Source organism: Scyliorhinus torazame, chromosome 8 (assembly GCF_047496885.1).
Source record: "Scyliorhinus torazame isolate Kashiwa2021f chromosome 8, sScyTor2.1, whole genome shotgun sequence".
NCBI lineage: Eukaryota > Metazoa > Chordata > Chondrichthyes > Carcharhiniformes > Scyliorhinidae > Scyliorhinus > Scyliorhinus torazame.
Window position 1 is genome coordinate 56,188,646 of NC_092714.1, and position 18,830 is coordinate 56,207,475.

General features: G+C 47.2%; 1 protein-coding gene across 1 annotated transcript in view; it reads right to left on the reverse strand.

Moving 5' to 3' along the window:
• Nucleotides 1–18,830, reverse strand: part of LOC140427855 (suppressor of tumorigenicity 14 protein homolog) — a 95,216-nt gene that overhangs the window by 29,930 nt on the left and 46,456 nt on the right. Inside the window, exons 9-10 of the mRNA XM_072513647.1 lie at nucleotides 7,937–8,034; nucleotides 1,153–1,262 (exon numbers count right to left, since the gene is read on the reverse strand). Of these exons, the coding sequence (XP_072369748.1) occupies nucleotides 1,153–1,262; nucleotides 7,937–8,034 (208 nt within the window). The remainder of the gene's footprint in view (nucleotides 1–1,152; nucleotides 1,263–7,936; nucleotides 8,035–18,830) is intronic.

An 18,830-nucleotide genomic window follows, 5' to 3' on the forward strand; every position in this document is an offset into this window, starting at 1 on the left:
CTCTATTCCCAGAAACCCGATTAACAATCTGAGCTGTTGCTTGCAAATTGCTGACTGGTCAGGTTTCTGCTAATAAAGACAGATTTGCATTTACATAGCACTGCTCAAGACCCCAAATTGTCAAACAGCACTCAACACCCAAAATACTTCGGAAATATAGTTACTATTGTAATGCATAACAGCCAAAATGGCAAAGCAAACTTGCACAAACAACAATGAAATTTGTTTTAGGAGTTGGTTGAGGGATAAATGTCAGTCAAGACACTGGGAGAACTGCCCTGCTCTAATTAGAAATAATTCCTTGTAATTTTTAGGTTTATGAAAGAGGGCAGTTGTCCACCATTAGTTAAAAATGCTCCTGTGCACTTCTACTGAAAAACATTTTGCCCCCAATGTTGTTGTAAGTATGAGCTGATAACAGTAGAGTGAGGGAAAGGGGGCACCGTGGACCGAGGTGACCAGGGAAACCAACGGTTACCTGCTTAACAAATTAGATTTAAGGATTAGAAAATAAACACAGGAATTACGGAATCAAATTGGGTAGATTAAATGTCAAATCAGGTACAGAAAGGGAAATTAAGAGAATGAAATAAATGTTTGGTTAAGAGAGAGAGAGAGAGAGAGAATAAAGAGGCAGAAAACACAAAATACAATGTTTACTTTAACATTTGACCTTTTAAAATTTCCCTGAAAAATTAAAACACAAACAAATTCTACTGGTAAAATTTAATTTTCAATTAGGTTGATTGGCCACCATTAACAACTATCATCTTGTCAAAAGTGTACTAATTACGAGCTCTAAAAATCTGCAATGGGCTTAGTTGTATCTAATGTGCAAATGGAGCAACTTCATAACATTCAGTCCATGTTAGCAGTGAGGGGGATGCTGCTTTAGTGAAGCTGAGTGTGGAGTGGCAAAACTCAGAAACTTTTGAATATTTGCATTAACTGTACATCTGCTCCTCACTTGATGCTGCAGTACCATTTATACATAGCCCCTAACCATTAGCTTCATTGTTATTTTGACAATGGTTTGGTTGTATGCTTAGACCATGCAAAATTACACTTCGAGTTGTGTTAATCAGTGGTCAATAATACATTAGAAAGAAATTGCACAACTAAAAGAGCAATACAGTTATATGTTCTGCTCACCTTTGACCGTCAACCTCCAGATAATCTGACTCACATGATCCTCCAGATGTTGGAGGGCCTCCAAGCTTGAACTCCCTGAAAAAAATGATGGCTCTATAATGTTCTTGAACCTGCGATATTAAAAAAAACACCATGGATTGTATTCTGCCTTGTCCACCATTTATCAATAATAGTAAACTGACTAAGTGAAACAATGGCCCGAATTCTCCGGGCATTCGCTGGCAGCAGGATTCTCTGTACCCACTCGTGGGTTTCCAGGCGCGGAATGGGAAATCAATGGGAAATCTCACTGAGAATAGCGGGAACAGAGAATCCAGCCGACAGTGACAGGCGCGCCGCCTCCCACCGCCAAGAAACACGCAGCTGGGGGACCAGAGAACCCAACCCAATATGGCACAACTCCCAAGAAAAATTGATTGGCATTGATTTTACCCTAAGTGGAGATATGCACGACATAAACAAATCCTTGTTCACAGATGTGACAATGGCCAAATGAGAGAAAATAAACATTTATGAAAGATAGAAATAAAGGCTTGCATTATCTAAATCACCTCACAGAAATTTCACGCAACACTTATGTATAATCAACTGATTTGAAATACAATGGGCAGGATTCTCTGTCGGCCGATGCCGGAATCAGGAAACGCGATTGGGCGGAGAATTGCGTGTGAGGTGGAAGTCGTGGCCGGTGCCGGCCGCCCGACAGAATGCCATGCTCCGCAGCCTCGACAGCGGCGTCAGTGCATTCTACTCCACACATACGGTAAACACCGTTTGCATATTAATGGGCCTGACCCGGTATTCTCTGGGGCACCCGCAATGCTCCGCCTCCGCCAGGAGGAATTACCGACGGTGAAGTTTCACTTGTGGTTTCAAAAATCGGGAAACAGGCGCCATGGCTGCTGAGGGAGAGAGGGGGTACAGAAAGTGTCCAACATTGCTATAGTGTGCTGCCAGTTGTGCCGCTGGGTGGGAGGGGCTTCTGCCAGGGCGTGGGCGGAGGGTGGATGGGTATGGAACACCATTGGCGCAGCCTGCAAGGCAGCCACATGGCTGCGCACAGTGCAAACTGCCCACTGTGAACTTCGTGCCACGGGTCGTATGATTGTCCTCCCGGGCCACCCCCCTAGGTACCCTCTGGTCCCAGCCAACCCATCCATGGGATTTGTGTGTTCCAGCGCAACCACTGCTACTTTGTTGGCTGGGATGTGAGTGTGTGTGGGGAGTGGAGTGCTAATATGCGGCTACAGCTTGTCAGCCTCTCGATTGCCAATCCCAACCACGGCAAATCCAACACCGGTTTTCATTGAAATCAATTGTGTTCCACATTACCCTGGTGCTAGCCCATTAACGGATCCTAAATTGCACCGGGACCGGTGGCGGTTTAGTTGTCGTAGAAGTCCACCAATTCAGTCCCGCCGTCAAAACTTAGTTTCTGAAACGGAGAATCCCACCCAATGACTATTGTTATGTATATAAATGGAGCAATAATTTTACACAAATAAAATTGCCTAAATGGCAATAAGATGACTGCTCAATTATTATCTCTCTGTTGTTTGCAAGAGAGACATTAGCTAATACCCTGAGAGAGCCATGAGCTGGCCAAGTCTCAGTGTGCCACTGGGGAGGCCATGGCTGCTGACAGAAAGACATGCACTGGAGTCCCAGGATTATGGAGTGATCCGCAGGTTTTCCTCATAACAGTGACTCAAAAATCAGTCAATATTGGATTGTGACTCAAAAATAAATTATTGGCTAGAACCAATTTATTCATCCAGTTTGTGGGATTAATGTAGACAAGTTGGTTGCTACATATCAAGTTGGGGGTGTAAGGGCGAGGTAGCACATCATACAGGCAGGCTCATCTCATTCTTTAGAATGGCTCATCCGATATTGTTCCTCACCTTCGTCCAGTTCACACCTCTTGCTCTAAATAGTTGTTAGCATATGACGATGGTCCCAGTAAATCTCTTCAAGAGTGGGTGGCTTGGTGGCACAAGTGGTTAGCACTGCTGCCTAACAGCGCCGGGAACCCAAGTTCAATTCCGGCCTTGAGTGACTGTGTGGAGTTTGCACATTCACCCCATGTCTGCGTCGGTTTCCTCCGGGTGCTCCAGTTTCCTCCCACATTCTAAAGGTATGCAGGTTAGGTAGATTGGCAGGGCGGCACGGTGGTACAGTGGTCAGCACTGCTACCTCACAGCGCCGGGTTTGACCCGGTCCCGGGTCACTGTCTGTGTGGAGTCTGCACATTCTCCCCCTGTCTGCGTAGTCTCACCCCTACAGCCCAAAAATGTGCAGGGTAGGTGGATTGGCCACGCTAAATTGCCCCTTAATGCCCAGGGATGTGTAGGTTAGGTTAAGGGGTTATAGGGATAGGGCAGAGAAGTGGGCTTTAATGGAGAGCTCATTCAGAGTGTCGGTGCACACTCAATGGGCTGAATGGCATTCTTCCGCACTGTAGGGATTCTATGTAACAGGTGGGGGTCTATCTTCGTAGATGAGGATTGATTCCAGTGGACTGGATGGATGAGACTAGTCTAAAGACCGAAGCTAAGCTGTTGAAGTTAGGTCAGCACCTTTCTATGGGTTGTGTGGAGTGTGATAAGACACGGGAGACATTCTGGTCATTCACTCCATCCAGATCCATCTTCAGCCATCTATACTTGCCTTGCCACGGGACAAAGACACGTCAGGACAAAAATAAAGTGAAGCTGACAATATACAACTCCCCCGCACTATAATCCAATTCATGTGCAAGTTATATTTATTATTTTTTTATCATCCATCATCTATTTGTCACAAGTCCTGTGGTGATGAGCAAGAAACAGAGCAGATGATGGGAGCGGTAGATCCAAACACAGATGGCTCTCGGCTGCAGCGTCATGTTTCCACTGGAACAAAGCAGAAGTGGAGCTCGGTAGCACTGAGCGACTCCGCAGTCCTTTTCGAGATCGTTCTTTACCTCACTGGTTTGAGGAAGGGGCGACTCAAGGTGTCCTGAATATTGTCTGCTTCACCTCCCTGACCAGCAGACCGCAGCAGGCAGCAATCCCATCGACACAGTCGCAAGTCAATCTCGAAAAGGAAAATAAAGTTGGGTTTGGGTCTTCCGAACCAGATGTATTATTACTGGGCGGCGAATGTGGAGAAGGTGCGGAGCTGGGTCAGAGGGGTTGATTCCCAGTGGGGCAGAATGGAGGAGAATTTGTGTAGGGGCCGGGACTGAAGGTGCTAGCAACAGCGTCGCTCCCGACGGCCCCGGAAAATACTCGGAGTCCGGTAATAATAGCTTCTTTGAGAATTTGGAGGCAGTTTCGCCACCACTTCGGGTTGGGGGCAAGGTCAAGGGAAATGCCGATTCGGGGGAACCACAGATATCAGCCAGGGACGTGGGTCAGAAATTTTCGGAAATGGGAGGAGAAGGGGATTAAGACACTAAAAGATTTGTTTCTTGGGAGTCGGTTTGCAGGATTGAAGGAGCTGGAGCGAAGTATGGGCTGGAGCAGGGGGAAATGTTCAGATACATGCAGGTTCGAGATTTTGCCAGGAAAGAGATTCAGAGCTTCCCGGTGGAGCCGGCCTCCACATTGCTGGAGGAGGTGCTGACGACAGGGGGACTGGAGAAGGAGGTAGTGTTGGCGGTTTACGGAGCTATTTTGGAAGGAGAGAAGGCACCACTGAAGGGATCAAAGCAAAATGGGAGGAAGAGTTGAGAGAGGGTATGGAAGAGGGATTCTGGTGTGAGGTGCTCTGGAGGGTAAAGGCCTCCACCTCGTGCACGAAGTTGGGGCTGATACAGCTGAAGGTGGTATATAGAGCACACCTCACAAGGGCAAGGATCAGCCGGCTCTTTGAGGGGGTAGAAGAGGCGTGTGAACGTTGCTGGGGCGGGGGGGGGGGGCCGCAAATCAAGTTCATATGTTTTGGGCCTGTCCAAAGCTGGAGGATTACTGGAAGGAGGTTTTTAGGGTAATCTCCAAAGTGGTGCATGTGAAACTGTACCCGGGTCCCCGGGAGGCCATATTCGGGGTGTCGGACCAGCCGGGGTTGGAAACGGGTGCGGAGGCAGATTTAGTAGCCTTCGCCTTGTTTATCGCCCAAAGGCAGACCCTGTTGAGATGAAGAGCAGCCTCTTCACCCTGTGCCCTGGCGTGACGGGGGGATCTGTTGGAATTCTTGACTCTTGAGAAGGTTAAGTTTGCACTAAGGGGAAGGATGGAGGGGTTCTACATTTCATGGGCATTATTCATTATGCACTTTCAAGAGTTGGTTAACATCGAACATTAGTGGAGGGACAGGGGGTTGGGAGGGTTGGGGGGAGGGGGACTGTATTTGTTAATGGTGACTATGGGTGATTCCTGATTCCTTTTTGTTATTTGTTTATGTTAACATGCGGGCAGTTGTTTGGGGGTTGGTGGGAGGATGGGATTGTTGTTGTTGATATGGGGATTGACATTATATTCGTTACTGCTTATTGTTTATTGTTGGTGGGTGCAAATTTGGGAGCAAATGTGAAAAAGGAGGGGAATCAAAATATATATTTTTTAAAAAGGAAACTAAAGTTGACACCAGTCAACATTGGTGCATGGAACGCATATACCTTCATGGACAATGCCACAGCTAATAGACCTGAGAGAATATCAGCTCGGCAGCAGAGAGCTAGCTGAGTACAACATCCAAATCATCACCCTCAGCGAGACGCATCTACCAGAGGATTAAATTGATGCAGGTCACACATTCATTGAGATTGGCCGTAGAAAGAAAAATGGCACGAAGCTGGTAGATTTTGCTGTCATGAGCCCCCTTGTCAGTAAATTGATTTGCCTTCTTCAAGATGTTAATGATAGTCAGGCAGTGCTTAAATTCTCCCAGCACAGGAACAGTGTGCCCTTACCATGAACAATCTAATAATCTTTACTGTTGCAAGTAGGCTTACATTGACACTGCAATGAAGTTACTGTGAATAGCCCCTAGTCGCCACATTCCGGCGGCTGTTCGGGTACGCAGAGGGAGAATTCAGAATGTCCAAATTACCTATCAGCACATCTTTCAGGACTTGTGGGAAGAAACCGGAGCACCCGGAGGAAACCCACACAGACACGGGGAGAACGTGCAGACTCCACATAGACAGTGACCCAAGCCAAGAATCGAACCTGGGACCCTGGAGCTGCGAAACAACAGTGCTAACCACTGTGCTACCATGGAGCCCTATCAGGCAAGCTAATCATTCACGGTGACTTTGACGCAAAAGATGGTGCAGATCACCAGGCATGGGAAAGCGGCATTGGAAAAAATGGTGCTGGCAGCTGTAATAGCAATAGTCTGTTGCTGAAGATGTGTGTGGAATATGAGCTCATAATCATCAATTGTTTTCTGGCTCCCTAATCACAATGAGACATCTTGGATGCACCTCCATTGCTTTCGAATTAACTCGTCACCAGGCAGGATGTTCGTGTAACAAAAGCCATGTGCAGTGCTGACTGCTGGACTGACCGTTGTCTTATCATTTCAAAGCTAAACTTCAAGACCTATCTTCATAGATGCCCCAGGGTGTGAAGGCCAAGAGGCAACTCAATATCTTACAGCTCAAATAGGTAGTCCTGAAGGAATCTCTTCGGAGAAACTCAAGAGTCACCTGTGCACAACAAACTACATTGAAGATGGCTAGGCAGCCTTCGTGGGTACAGTATACTCCACTGCACTAGAGGCCTTTGGTCCTCCCTCTCGCAATCATCAAAAAACTACGGGAGAAGAAACATCACCTACACAGCATTTTCCTCAGTGACACGGCATCACTACTGAAATATCTGCATAGCTGTCCCATGTAAGCTCAGGAATTTCAAGCCACTTCGATAAATCAGACAGTGGGCAAACTTTTGTCCGATGCAGACCACAGGCTAGCAGAGATTCTAGTATGCTCTGAAATCTCCCTCCTGAACTGGACCAGCCACATGAATACTATGGCTACCAGAGCAGGTCCAGGGCTGTGAATTCTGTTGAGAGAAACTCACCTCCTGAATCCCAAAGCCCATTCACCAACTATAAGACACAAGTCGGGAGTGCGATGGAACACTCTCCACTTGCCTGGATCAGTGCAGCTCCAACACTCAAGAAGCTTGAGACCAAGAAGTGGGACAAAGCAGCCCACTTGATTGGCATCCCATTCACACCTTCAACATTCACTCCTTCGCCACCAACACACAGTGGCAGCAGTGTATACCACCTACAATATGCAATGCAGCAACTCACCAAGCCTCCTTCAACTGCACCTTCTAAACCATTTAGAAGGACAAGGGCAGCAGGTGCATGGGAACACACACTACCTGCAAGTTCCCCTCCAAGTCACACACCACCATCCAGTCTTGGAATTATATCGGTGTTCCTTCACTTTTGCTGGGCTAAAGCCTGGAACTCCCTCCCTAAAAGCACTGTGGATATAACTACAACACATTGACTGCCAGCCCACCACCACCTTCTCAAGGGCAATTAGGAATGGGCACTAAATGTGGACCTAGCTAGCGATACCCACATCCCATAAATACATTTTACAAATTGTTGCATTGATCAGTCCCTTTAACTGGTGTGCAACCGTGGATGCACACATTTAAAAATGGATCGCTGCCTGTGTGTGGCTTATATGTCCCCAGGACAGCATTTTCCAATTGCTGGAGAATCCTGGCCTATAAGTTCAATAACATTGTGTGTCCACAGGAACCAACAAAAATCTACAATTGAGCTTTGTTTTTCAAAATATTTAGAAGCATGTGTCCCCAATAGCTACCTTCAAATTCCATGTACAGTTGATTTCTTCTTGATGGTCGTTAGGGTAACTGGGTGATGTGAAGCTTCCATTTGTTCCATCAAGGACACCACCACATTCTAAAAAAAGGAAGGAAACAGATAGAAAGGCATCTATCTTTTTCTTAAAAACGTTTAAAGAAGGAGCCTCAACTGCTTCACTGGGCAAGGAATTCCAGAGATTCACAACCCTTTGGGTGAAGAAGTTCCTCCCACACTCCGTCCTTAATCTACCTCCCCTTATTTTGGGGCTATGCTCCCTAGTTCTGCTTTCCCCGACCAGTGGAAACAACCTGCCCGCATCTATCCTATCTATTCCCTTCATAATTTTATATGTCTCACTAAGATCCCCCCCGCATCCTTCTAAACTCCAATGAGTACAGTCCCAGTCTACTCAACCTCTCGTCATAATCTAATCCCCTCAACTCTGGGATCAACCTAGTGAATCTCCTCTGCACTCCCTCCAGTGCCAATATGTCCTTTCTCAGGTAAGGAGACCAAAACTGAACACAATACTCCAGATGCGGCCTCACCAACACCCTATACAATTGCAGCATAACCTCACTAGTCTTGAACTCCATCCCTCTAGCAATGAAAGACAAAACTCGATTAGCCTTCTTAATCACCTGTTGCACCTGCACACCAACTTTTTGCGACTCGTGCACCAGCACACCCAGGTCCCTCTGCACAGCAGCATGTTTTATCATCTTACCGTTTAAATAATAATCCATTCTGCTGTTATTCCTCCCAAAATGGACAGCCTCACACTTGGCAACATTGAATTCCATCTGCCAGACCCTAGCCCATTCACCTAACCTATCCAAATCCTTCTGCAGACTTCCGGTATCCTCTGCCCTTTTTGCTTTACCACTCATCTTAGTGTCGTCTGCAAACTTTGACACATTGCACTTGGTCCCCAACTCTAAATCGTCTATGTAAATTGTGAACAACTGCGGGCCCAACACTGATCGTTGAGGGACCCCTCTAGTTACAGGTTGCCAACTAGAGAAACACCCATTTATCCCCACTCTCTGCTTTCTGTTAGTTAACCAATCCTCTACCCATGCTACCACTTTACCCTCAATGCCATGCATCTTTAGTTTATGCAGCAACCTTTTGTGTGGCACCTTGTCAAAAGCTTTCTGGAAATCCAGATATACCACATCCATTGGTTCCCCGTTATCTACTGCACTGGTAATGTCCTCAAAAAATTCTACCAAATTAGTCAGACACGACCTACCCTTTGTGAACCCATGCTGCGTCTGCCCAATGGGACAATTTCCCTCCAGGTGCCCCGCTATTTCCTCCTTAATGATAGATTCCAGCATTTTCCCTACAACCGAAGTTAAGCTTACCGGCCTATAATTACCCGCTTTCTGACGACCTCCTTTTTTAAACAGTGGTGTCACGTTTGCTACTTTCCAATCCTCTGGGACCACCCCAGAGTCTAGTGAATTTTGATAAATTATCACTAGTGCGTTTACAATTTCCCTAGCCATCTCTTTTAACACTCTGGGATGCATCCCATCAGGGCCAGGAGACTTGTCTACCTTTAGCCCCATTAGCTTGCCCAATACTGCCACCTTAGTGATTACAATCATCTCAAGGTCTCACCTATCATATCCTTATTTCCATCAGTCACTGGCATGTTATTTGTGTCCTCCACTGTGAAGACTGACCCAAAAAACCTGTTCAGCTCCTCAGCCATTCCCCGTCTCCTATTATTAAATCTCCCTTCTCATCTTCCAAAGGACCAATATTTACCTTAACCACTCTTTTTTGTCTTATATATTTGTGGAAGCTTTTACTATCTGCTTTTATGTTCTGAGCCAGTTTACTTTCATAGTCTACCTTACTCTTCTTTATGGCTTTTTTAGTAGCTTTCTGTTGTCCCCTAAAGACTTCCCACTCGTCTAGTCTCCCACTAATCTTTGCCACTTTGTATGTTTTTTCCTTCAATTTGATACTCTCCCTCACCTCCTTAGATATCCACGGTCGATTTTTCCCCTTTCTACCGTCTTTCTTTTTTGTCGGTATGAACCTTTTCTGAACACTGTGAAAGATCGCTCGGAAGGTTCTCCACTGTTCCTCAACTGCTTCACCATGAAGTCTTTGCTCCCAGTCTACCTTAGCTAGTTCTTCTCTCATCCCATTGTAATCGCCTTTGTTTAAGCACAAAACACTAGTGTTTGATTTTACCTTGTCATCCTCCAACTGTATTTTAAATTCCACCATATTGTGGTCGCTCCTTCCAAGAGGATCCCGAACTATGAGATCATTAATCAATCCTGCCTCATTACACAGGACCAGATCTAGTACCGCTTGTTCCCTTGTAGGTTCCATTACATACTGTTCCAGGAAATTATCCCGGGCACATTCTATAAACTCCTCCTCAAGGCTGCCTTTACCAACCTGGTTAAACCAATCGATATGCAGATTAAAATCTCCCATGATAACCGCTGTACCATTTCTACATGCATCCGTTATTTCTTTGCTTATTGCCTGCCCTACCATCCTGTTACTATTTGGTGGCCTATAGACTATTCCTATCAGTGACCTTTTTGCCTTACTATTCCTGATTTCCACCCAAATTGATTCAACCTTGTCCTCCATAGCACCAATATCATCCCTTACTATTGCCCGGATGCCATCTTTAAACAACAAAGCTACACCACCGCCCTGACCGTCCATTCTATCCTTTCATATAGTCTGATACCCTTGGATATTTAACTCCCAGTCGTGACCATCTTTTAACCATGTTTCAGTAATGGCCACTAAATCATAGTCATTCACGATGATTTGCGCCACCAACTCATTTACCTTATTTCGTATACTACGAGCATTCAGGTAAAGTACACTTATGCTGTTTTTTATGTCTTTGTTATGAATCCTAACACCTTGATCAGTAACTTTTTGCAATTTATTTTTCCTCTTACCCTTTCTCCTAATTTTCCTCGTCTTTGAACCCATAACTCTACATAATAACCTGTCACGTAACCTGCTGCCTTGATCTCCATTAACCATTATACTGTCCATAGCTTTACACTTCCCTTCCCCCCAACTTGCTAGTTATATCAGCAGGCATGTTATTCCAATCATTTAAACCCTGTACAAATGGCAGGAGGCCCTGTTTCTAAAAACACTCGGCTTTCAGCAGTTTCAATAGCATTGATGTAGTTTCTTCAAAGTTGGGTGTAAATGTAGGTAGCAGGGTTTCTGAACTCTCTACAGCTCCCACCTAAGATGATTCCTGACATTTGCAGAAATCCAGCCATGTGAGAAATAGCAGTGCTTTCTGTCGTGTTGTTCACCCTGGGGTACCACGGATTGCACACGATGCAATTAACTGATCAAGTATACACCAAACGAAGGCGTTGGTTCAATATGTGATTTATTGAACTCTAGTAACGAAACACACAGCTGCCTGTAGGTTGACTCTCTACTACCCTAAGTAAACAAAAGTTAACTATCTAGACCTGATCCATGTGTAGGAGGTGTTGAATGATTTGTACACCCTACTATCACTACAGCTATCACCAGTGCAAAGAGCCAGAGTGCTGATACTTTGTGTGTTTTATAGGTGATCCTGTCTTGTGATTGGTCGTGTTCTGTTCTGTATATTGATTGGCTCACCTGGGTGTCTGTCACTGCCTGCTTTTACCTCATGATGTGCATGGGTGCATATTATGAAACTTTTTTCCTGTTTAGGGAAGCGAGTTAATTGTTGTCAACTTGCATCGGTGCACCACCAATCTGCTACATTGCCTTGTGACCAGTAAACTAACTGATGTTGCTCACGTCACCAGTGGCTATCTGGAAGCAGCCAGAGGCATAAAGGTTTAAGCCACCATGACCTTCACTGCCACAAGCAGTTCAGTGCATGCCCTGTGAATGTGAATTGATCCCTGCTGAAACATAGCTGCCTTAAATGCTACTGCTCCGTCAAATTCTGGTACGATATTTTATTTGTGAATACTTGCATGTTGGAATGTCTCCTGCTTTCTTGGCCATTTTTTCCAGTCTGGTGCAGATCCTTGACGCTGCTCCAATTTGAGAGCCTCAAAAGGTGAGCACAATAGCATTCTCATGTTCAACAACTGAGAGAATACAAATACCGTGAAGCAGTTCCTGCCTGCCAAGAAGTTCACTTTGCATAAGTACTTCACAGACAAGGGCATGCCAAACAGTTCCAGTGCCAGACGTACACTAGCAGCCTGAAATAATTAGCTAGAGATCACCTTAATGGAGATGCCAATCTCTTTAACTGCTGTTTTTGATGAATGTATCTGCCTCTATTTGCTGGGTGGGATGTGAAGGTGATGTTTCAAGCAAGCAATCAACAGTTTACCAAAAATAAAAGAATCCTGATTCAGGAGCAGAATGGCTGGTTGGAGACAATTCAAGCCTGGCATTCATCTTGTCTCCAACAATATGCATTTATCTTCACAGGTAAATTTGGTGCTAGATTTCAAGTCCCAATGAATGGAATGGTACAATCCAAAGAGGAAGAAATCCGACTTACACCTAAAATGAATGGAAAGTTGGCAGAACAATTGTTTGGTACTTCATAGACTACATATCCATGGGAGTGGGCTGACCATTACAGATGAGCATTGTTTCTCAACAGGAAATGCTTCCATTCACTCATTGTGCAACTTGTATATGGCCACAGGCAGCAGTGAGTTATGTAGGTCTGCACTCGATCTCCTGCCACTTTTATTTTGTGCCACTTCTCACTATCTGCACTGTTTCAACCAGACCAATCTGAAAGGACAGTTCATCTATCTGAGCAACTGTGGAGGAGTAACGCAGTACAGTTCAGAGCAAATGTCATGTGCTACATGTTCCACAATCTTGGAAGAACGAGGAGGTAAGTTTTAACAGGGTTGCAAGGACAAAAAAAACCCATAAGAAATTAGAACAAGAGCACATCATATATTTCCTTAAACCTTCTCTACCATACAATAAGATAATTGCTGATCTGATCTTGGCCTCAACTTCACTTTCTCCTGTGTTCCCATAACCCTCGACTTACCTATAGATCAAGAATCAGTCTAACTCAGCAATGAATGTATTTGTCGATTCAGCCTCCACATATCATTGGATTCCAAAGAGGAGAAATTCCTCCTCATCTCCATGTTATCCCCTTATTCTGAAACTATTCCTCCTTGTTTGAGCTTCCCTTTTCTGATGGGAAACATTCTCTCAGCATTTAACTTGTCAAGCTCCTCAGAATCTTGGATTTCTCAATAAGATCACCTCTCAGTTCCTGAAGTCAAATGGGTATAGGCCCAACCTTTCTACATAGATAGCCCCTTAATCCAATCAATTAGCCTAGTGAATCTTCTCTGAACTGTCTTTAACGCATGTTTGTCCCTCCTTAGATATGGAGTCAAAAATTGTATTCAGTACCTGTGGTGTGGTCTGAGCACCACCCTACAGCTGTAGCAAGACTTCTGTACTTTTATACTCCATCCCCTTGCAATCAAGGCCAAGGGTGTGCTTCCTGAAGTCAATGACCAGCTCCTTAGTTTTGCTGGCATTGAGGGAGAGATTGTTGTCATTACATCACACCACTAGGTTCTCTATCTCCCTCCTGTACTCTGACTCATCGTTGTTTGAGATCTGGCCCACGACAATTGTGTCATCAGCAAACTTGTAGATGGAATTGGAGCCAAATTTTGCCAAACAATCGTGTGTGTATAGGGAGTACAGTAGGGGGCTAAGTACACAGCCTTGCAGGCCCCGGTATTGAGGATTATCATGGAGGAGGTTTTGTTGTTTATCCTTACTGATTTTGGTCTATGGGTCAGGAAGTCGAGGATGCAGTTGCAGAGGGAGGAGGCAAGACCTAGATTTTGGTGTTTTGATAATTATGAGACTATGGGGGAAGATCAGGGAAGTGGGTCTAATCTGATAGCTGTTTCATAGAGATGGGCTGATTGGCCTTCCTCTGTGCTGATTCTATGATACAATGAGGAGTTGCCATGATGCTTCCTGAGAATGGTAAGACAGTGAAGAAGGGACCAACAAGCTGGAGGATGTACGGACCAGCAAGCAGTCAGAGTTGTAAAGCAGCATATTATTGGGAATAGATTCTCCTGAGCTATCCTTTCCCTTCCCAGGGCATCAATGTTCCCTTCTTTCATCTGACCTTGTCTTGACACCAACAATGCCCTCAAGTGTGCAACTTCATGGGTGTTCCCATAACTTTACTAATATTATGAAGTTAGCAGCTATATTAAAACCAAACATATTACTTCACATCTCCAAATGACTGAAGTCTTGATTTGACAAATGGTTATGTGACTGATGCTGACCTACACGTAACTCTTGTAAAACCCTTATTGCCTGTCTTGTATTTGTTTAAGTATTCTAGTGATCTTATGAAGTGATTTCCAGTGACTACAGCTTGGAAACTGGAAAGCTAATGAACACTCACTGAAGACTTCTGAAATAGCTGTGATTTGCGATCTCAACCAGCTCTCAGTATTTAGTATCCAGTTGCAGACTGCTGGGTTTGGCTATGACCAGAGCAGACTAGCCACGCTACCTGTCTGGCAATAACAATAATAATCTTTATTGTCATAAGTAGGCTTACATTAACACTGCAATGAAGTTACTGTGAAAAGCCCCTAGTCGCCACATTGCGGCGCCTGCTCGGGTACACAGAGGGACAATTCAGAATGTCCAAATTACCTAACAAGCACGTCTTTCGGGACTTATGGGAGGAAACCGGAGGAAACCCACACAGACACGGGGAGAAGGTGCAGACTCTGCACAGACAGTGACCCAAGCCGGGAATCAAACCTGGGACCCTGGCGCTGTGAAGCCATAGTGCTAACCACTGTGCTACTGTACTGCCCTAGTAACAAGGCCACTGCTGGAGTGGCTGGTGCGGAATCAGGCATGCTGTCCCCCTGAGAGACAATACTGCTCTCAGAGCCTCAGCACAGCAAATGCTCTGTGTGAGAAAACAGCATAGGTGTGCTGCGAGGCTCTCAATGCCTGCATCCACACTTTCCTTAAGCCTTTATACACAGGAGGTGATGAATCCCAGAGTTAAGATAGCAGCAGTTTGAGTTTTCATTGGTACGGGACGATTCTCTGAACCCGGGTCGGAGAATTGCTGGGGGGGGGATTCACGTGACGCCGCCCCCACGCCGATCCGTCAATTCTTCCCCGCCGATTCTCCATGCACGATGGGCCGAGTGCCCGCCGGCGCCGTTCACGTGTGGTTCTACCCGGCGGGACCTCGCTGTTCATGTTGCGGGGGGGCCTGGTGGGGTGTAGGGGATCCGACGCCGGTGGAGGCCTCCACGGTGGCCTGGCCCGCGATTGGGGCCTGCCGATCGGTCGGCGGGCTTATCCTGGTGGGGGCCTATGTTCCTCCACGCTGGGCCTCTGTAGCTCTCCGCCATGTTGTGTTGGGGCCGGCGCGGAGAAGGCAACCAGCGCAAATGTGCGAACTCGCGCCGGCCGTAGCGTGCATGCACGAACTTGCGCTGGCCGTAGCGCGCATGCGTGGACCCATGGCGCCCGTTCTGACGCCGGTATCGGCAGCTGGAGCAGCGTGAGGCTCTCCAGTGCCATGCTGGCCCCCTGTGCGCAGGATCACTGCTCCTAGGGGCCTGTTGATGCCGTTGTAAAACACGACGCCGTTTATGACGGCGTCAACACTTAGCCTCAGGATCAGAGAATCCCGCCAACTGTCTTCGGGGCTTCCAGCACAAATGAGCCCCTCAAGCACTCATGCAGAATCACGGGATCATTTGGATCATGGGTGAGGGGCAGGTCTTAGTGGAGGAGGTCAAGGTTAGGTGGGAGGAGCAGCTGGGTCTCATTTTGGAGGAGGAGGTGTGTGTGTGTGTAGGGGGTGGAGAAAGAGAGGGAAAGAATGCCTCCCATACTGCAGTGGTGGGGACGGGGGTGGATTGAGAGTGGAGGTGAAGTGTGCCCCCAAGGCTGCGGTGGTGGTGGGGGGGAGCAGCCAATGATGGCATTGTGGTGGGATGGGGAGCGGGTTGGAAAAAGAGTCCCATTGCTTGTGCACTATGGAGTTTGGGGGTGGGGGGGCAAGAGTTCCGTTGCTTGTGCTATAGTGTAGCCCGATGCTTGTGGGGGGGGGGCATCATTTACGTTATATGCTGTACTGACCGGGGTGCCCTGATCTCCGCAGAACCGGTCTTAATCGGCACAGTCAGGTCTTGCTGCACCAGACGGATGGTCGTCCTCGTCCTCGTCTCTCTCTCTCCCCCCCCCCCCCACCCCCGCCGGAAAATTCCTCCCCACATTTGCTTCTTTTGGGGAGCCAGTGCTGTAGTGGTATTTTCACTGGGCTAGTAATCCAGAGAACCAGGGTAATTCCCTGGAGGCTCAGGTTCGAATCCCACCATGGCAGATGGTGAAATTTGAATTGAATAAAAATCTGGAATTAAAAATCTAATGACCCTGAAACCATTGTCGATTGTCGTAATAAACCCTTCTGGTTCACTAACGTCCTTTAGGGAAGGAAATCTGCTATCCTTACCCAGTCTGGCCCACATGTGACTCCAGACCCACAGCAATGTGATTGATGCTGACAATGCCAGTCGGGCAGATGGATGGGCAATACATGCTGGGCCAGCCAGCGATACCCACATCCCATGAAAAAAGTCACTTTGAAAATCTGTGCCCGCTCTCAATACTTTTACAAGTGGGAACAGTTTCTCCCCATCTACTCTGTCCAGCCCCTTCATGATTTGAACATCTCTGTGAAATCTCGTCTTAGTCTTCTTCTCTCCAAGGAGAGCAGTCCCAACCTCTACAATCTATCCTCATAACTGAAGCTTCTCATCCCTGGAACCATTCTTGTAAGCCTCTTCTGCACCCTCTCCAAAGCGCTTATATTCTTCCCATAGGGTGGCGTCCAGAACCGTACACAATACACAATACTCCAGCTGAGATCAAACTCGTGTCTTGTAAAAGTTCAGCATGACCTCCTTGCTTTTGTACTTTATGCCTCACACAGATGCATTATGGTTGACAACATGGGGCGAAATTCTCCATAAGCGGCGCGATGTCCGCCGACCGGCGCCAAAAACGGCGCAAATCAGTCCGGCATCGCGCTGCCCCAAAGGTGCGGAATCCTCCGCATCTTGACCAGCCGAGCCCTAACCTTGAGGGGCTAGGCCCGCGCCGGACTGATTTCCGCCCCGCCAGCTGGCGGGAAAGGCCTTTGGTGCCCCGCCAGCTGGCGCAGAAATGACATTGCCGGGCGGCGCATGCGCGGGAGCGTCAGCGGCCGCTCACGGCATCCCCGCGCATGCGCAGTGGAGGTAGTCTCTTCCGCCTCCGCCATGCTGGAGACTGTGGTGAAGGTGGAAGGAAAAGAGTGCCCCCACGGCACAGGCCCGCTCGTGGATCGGTGGGCCCCGATCGCAGGCCAGGCCACCGTGGGGGCACCCCCCGGGGCCAGATCGCCCCGCGCCCCCCCCCCCCCCCCCAGGACCCCGGAGCCCGCCCGCGCCACCATCCCAAAGGTGGTTCAATCCACGCCGGCTGGCATGGGTTGACAGTGGCGGGACTGCCGGAGAATCACGGGGGGGCGGGGTTGGCCGCCAACCGGCGCGGCGCGATTCCCGCCCCCGCCGAATCTCCGGTGCCGGAGAATTCAGCAACCGGCAGGGTCGGGATTCACACCAGCCCCCGGCAATTCTCCGACCCGGCGTGGGGTCGGAGAATCTCGACCATGATCTCAATACTATTTAAAATACATCAAACAAGTTGCAGCTGAACTCCAAAATATTCTACCCTATAATGTGCAAGCTTGCACTTTGAACAGCTGTATGTATTGCTATTAACTTTCGTGTCAAAAATGTGCCCAGGCTGTCGCCTCTGGAGCACGGTTAGGATGCAAGTCTTCCTACTTATTTCTCTGCTGCTGACCTGTGCTGTGTTTGCAGATCCCTCTAGGCTGTCCTCTGAAATGCGTATGGTGCCAATCTCTGAGCTAAGGTTTGCAAGTGTAATGCCAAGTGACATTTATCCACTGTTCCTGCTGTTGCTCAAAGGACTTTATGGAACTTCTCAGCTTGAAATGGAACAATGGGACAAGAGTTAGCATTCAATAATGCAAATGAGCAAAGACCAATGAGTGCTTCTGAAAGCAGCAGTAATTGTCATGCAGCATTTAAAATTGAGGACTTTAAATCTCAGCAGAATTGTCCTCCAGTTTCTGCAGATATGATGCCCTTAGCATGACCCCCGCTAACATTACCCATTCTTCAAATGTGGATAACACATGGCTGACACCTTTCTCTTGCGGCTAACTACTTTTCTTTACTGTGCACAAGCCTCTCCTGCAAATGTGTCAATGGTGAGAAATCTGGACGACACACACCAGGATAGACTATATGAAAAATGGCAGAGGTGTGAGGAGGGGCAGGAAGTAAGGGTTGTAACAGGTGAAAATACCTCAGATGGAGAATATGGTGGAGTTGAGGTGTGCTGCAGCGAATGCAGGAGCGTGCAGGTCATCAGGCAAGGGAAGGGTTGTGAATGTAGTGGCAGCTGTTAACGCAAGGCTTGGCAAAGTCCAATGACAGATACAAGTCTGGAGGCTTGCCTTAGCCAACATTAATTGTGAGACCATTTAACTTTTCCTGGAAGGGGGCTGTGGGGGGCCTCATGTTGCATAGTTTGCCTGGCTATCTTTTGCTGCATAGAAGGTATCCTTCCCTGCCGACCTCCATTCATCTTTAGTGCAGTGTTAGAAAAATGTTGGTTCTTGCAGCTTGTCCTGTGGCTGCCTTTGTCCACAATCTCCCATTATATTTGCCAGCCAAGGCAGAGGTACAGGCTTCAAATAGCACTGTGCAATGTTGATGACATATTAT